The sequence below is a fragment of the Otolemur garnettii genome, unplaced genomic scaffold, assembly GCF_000181295.1.
Source record: "Otolemur garnettii isolate 467f Iridium unplaced genomic scaffold, OtoGar3 scaffold00014, whole genome shotgun sequence".
NCBI classification, from domain to species: Eukaryota; Metazoa; Chordata; class Mammalia; order Primates; family Galagidae; genus Otolemur; species Otolemur garnettii.
Window position 1 is genome coordinate 23,850,311 of NW_003852409.1, and position 3,730 is coordinate 23,854,040.

The 3,730-nt window shown below is 35.3% G+C and overlaps 1 protein-coding gene across 2 annotated transcripts in view; it reads right to left on the minus strand.

The window, feature by feature from the left end:
* C5 (complement C5) overlaps positions 1-3,730 on the minus strand; it is a 144,045-nt gene that overhangs the window by 21,573 nt on the left and 118,742 nt on the right. For both annotated transcript variants that reach the window (XM_023510578.1, XM_003785402.3), the window contains exon 29: positions 1,783-1,988. In XM_023510578.1, the coding sequence (XP_023366346.1) occupies positions 1,783-1,988 (206 nt within the window). The remainder of the gene's footprint in view (positions 1-1,782; positions 1,989-3,730) is intronic.

The window sequence follows — 3,730 nt, forward strand, 5'->3', positions numbered from 1 at the left end:
TGTTGTTTGGCGGGCCCGGGCTGGGGATTCGAACCCGCCACCTTAGGTGTATGTGGCTGGCGCCTTAGCCGCTTGAGCCACAGGCGCCGAGCCCAAATGCCCTTTTTTATGAGAAGGTAGGGCAGCATTCTCTGGAGATGAAACTCCAGCAGACTGAGTGAAACTGGTCAAGAGATTCCATGTGGAGGTGGAAAGGAGGTCTCTTCCCTCACCCTCAATAAGGATGCTGCTGTTAGCAATCAGTAAGTTTGGCCTCAGATCTGGGTCCTCTACGAATTCCTCAAACACAACTTCAGGCAAGCCACTCTGCAGAATACTTTCAACTCTTTGCATGATTATCTCTTTCTCATGCTTCTGTGTCAGCTTAAATATCCCACATGGAGGCCACAACCTCTCCTTTCATATTATTCTCTGTTTCAATGTTCCCCTTCTATCCTTTATAACATTCATCTCACTTTGAAATGCTTTTGTTTACCGTTTGCTTGTAATGTAAGATTCATGGGACAAGTATATTTTTCTTGGTATCTGCAGTCATTTGAATGTGCTGCTCAAAGTTTGAGTGTTGGGGTGTTGGGAAGTGTTTGGGTCATGAGGGCAACACCTTCATGAATGGATTAATGCAGGAGTAGTTTTTTGGGCAAGTCTCAGTTTCTTATAAAAGCATGAGTTTGACCCCCCTCCTTGCTCTATTTCTCTCTGTCTTGCTTCATCTCTCTCTTACCTTCTCTTTCCTCTTCTGCCACAGGATGACATAGCAAGAAGGCCCTCACCAGATGCTGGTCTTTTGATCTTAGAATTCTCAGCCTCTAAAACCATAAGCTATTACATTTCTCTTCATTATAAATTACCCAGTCTCTGGTATTCTGTTATACCAGCACAAAATTGATGAAAACAATGCCCATCACATTTAGGAGATACATATGGTAGCTATTCAACAAGTATTTGTTCAGGGCATAAATGAATGAACTTTATCTTTCTGGATCTCTTCTTCATCTATAAAATCAGAGATGTTAAATGCATAGTCACTTCCTCTGCCTATGTTCATAGAAGCCAATACTAATAATAGAGCATTCTTTTCTGCTAATTTCACCATTGTACCCAAGATGAAATCCATTAGATGATTGCTAAATTACTACTGAAAGACCCCTATACCTCTATATTTTACATACAAGATATACATACTCCATCACTATCTAAACATTTAGGAAACAGGCAAGTTATTAATATTTGATCTAAACTTTGAATATGGACATATATTATGGAACTACATAATAATTATAAAATATACACACTCAAATGAGTTTGCAACTCAAATGAGCTGATAGATAGGTAAATATAAAATAATAATTATTTCTCTCAATTTTAATTTATTTTTCTGGTATGGAGGGAGCATAGGTACCTTTTTTAATGGCAGCCATTATTAATATTTATTACACAGGACAGGATGTGACATAATTGCTGATAATTTTACTAGACTTTCACAGTGATTAAGAATCATAGAGGAAGTACTGGGCTTTGAGTCAGGAGACATGAGTTCTGATTTTGGCTCTGCCACCAATTCCCTGAAAGAACCTCCTTGGGCTCATTTCCTCCTCTATGTAATAGGGGTGTTAAGATAACAAATAACATCTGGGGGGCTCCTCTGATTCTGGATGTTTATTCATACCTATGGCATACTGATTTGAGGACGAAAGCATGGAGGCCAGAATGAGTGTGGAATGTCTGGTGTGGGAGCAAATAAAACTGTTTATCAGAGGATGAAATGAGACAAAGAAATGTTACCTGGGTTGAATAAAAGCCACCTCCATACCTCTGCTCTTCAGATAGCCATTTGATGATTGGATTGACATAATTCATTTCTTTCAAGCTCAGGCTGGTGAGTAAAGCGTAGGCAGTGGTTTCTACCATACGTGCTGTACCAGTGCTAGGTACAGAGATGTCTTTTCGTTGCAGATTGTCTTTCCAAAAACGATAAATGGGTGGATTGCCTGAATACCAACAAATCACATTCATTAATATGATTAAAAATGACTAATAATTAATATGACTCCGACATAACAAATCTAACAGGTATGTTATGGCCTTACAGTTTCTAGAAGTTGCTTACTTTTCTTTTTTAAGAAGAACTTCCTCAAGATGACCAATACAACACAAGATCCCTGAATACAATGCTACTTGTCTTTATGGGCTAACATCCCTAATACAAAAATCTAAAATCCAAAATGCTGCAAAATCTGAAAGTTTTTGAGTGCCAACATGATGTCATAAGTGTAAAATTCCACCCTGATCTTATGGGTTGCAGTTAAAATAAAGATAAAACTTGTTTCATGCACAAAATTTTAAAAGAAAACTGTATAAAATTACGTTGAGGCTATATATATAAGGTGTATGTATGTATATATATATATATATATGAAACATAAACAAATTTTAGATTTGGGTTCAATCCCCAAGATTTCATTATGTATATGCAAATATTCTAAAATCTGAAAATATCTGAAATCCACAACACTTCTGGCCCCAAGCATTTCACATAAAGGATACTCAACCTATTTTTGAAATGTCAACATAGTAATTCCATGCATAATAGTTTAGTATAGTGTTACTTTGGTAAGATTCAGTGTCAATTTGGTTTTCTAACTCAAGTTCAAGTCTTTTCTGCTGACTGACGGAGTTAACTTGAGCAAATTTCTTTAATTTTGTGGGAGTTGGTTTCCTAATTCATAAAGTATAGATAATAATTTCTTCCATGCAGTAAAACTCAAATGAGATACTAAATGTAAAAGGTTTTGTAAACCAGAAAACACCACGCACATGTAAAGAATTATTATTATTATTGATGTGAAAAGATACATTGAAAAATATTTCTTTCAAATGGGAAAAATTAATATCATCATATCCAAAACCTTACTTCAGTCTTTTATTATGTATTCTTTCTTTCTTTATTTATTTTTAATTTTTTGTAGAGATGGGGGTCTCACTATGCCCAGGCTGGTCTTGAATTCCTGGCTTCAAATGATCCTCTTGCCTCAGCCTCTCAGTAGGCTGGGATTATAGGTATGAGCCACCATGGCCGTCCTCTCCTCCCAATTTAAAGCACCGAGACAATTTCACATTTGTAGCACTTTTCATACATTAGGTTCTAAATTCTATTTGTTATTGCTTTATTCTTCTTGGAATAAATGGTTTTAAAAAATAATGCCTATTTGGAAATCATTTCAGAACCTAGTAATATATATTTGGAAATTTTGATGTGTATTTTTTCATTTCATAACTATATTATTTGCACTATCTTAGACAAGATACTTTCCTTCCCTCTCAGAGACTCAGATTTGCTGTATTTAAAATGAGGGTTTAGTTTAGATTTTTAAAGAAACGTCTAGCTCAAACATTAAATTATGTTCCCCTTTATCTCTTAAATTCTATGATGCTATGATCTCAATACGCAATCATTTATTTTGTATTATTTTTGAAGTATCACACAAATGGTTTTGAGGAATACGTTAAAATAAATGTTTTGAGGTATATGTTAAAATCTGTCAATTTTAAATAAATGAGCAAATTTATAGGTCGCCCTAAACCTCAGTAAGATGTATAAAACTTTTAGAAAACCTCAGGAGGAGGCTCAGAAGTGCCCAATCATGCCAATGATCACTTGTACTCTCTTTCTATTTATTTACGCTTGATGTATAGGAAGCAATATCTTTATTCTTCAATATAAAATACATAC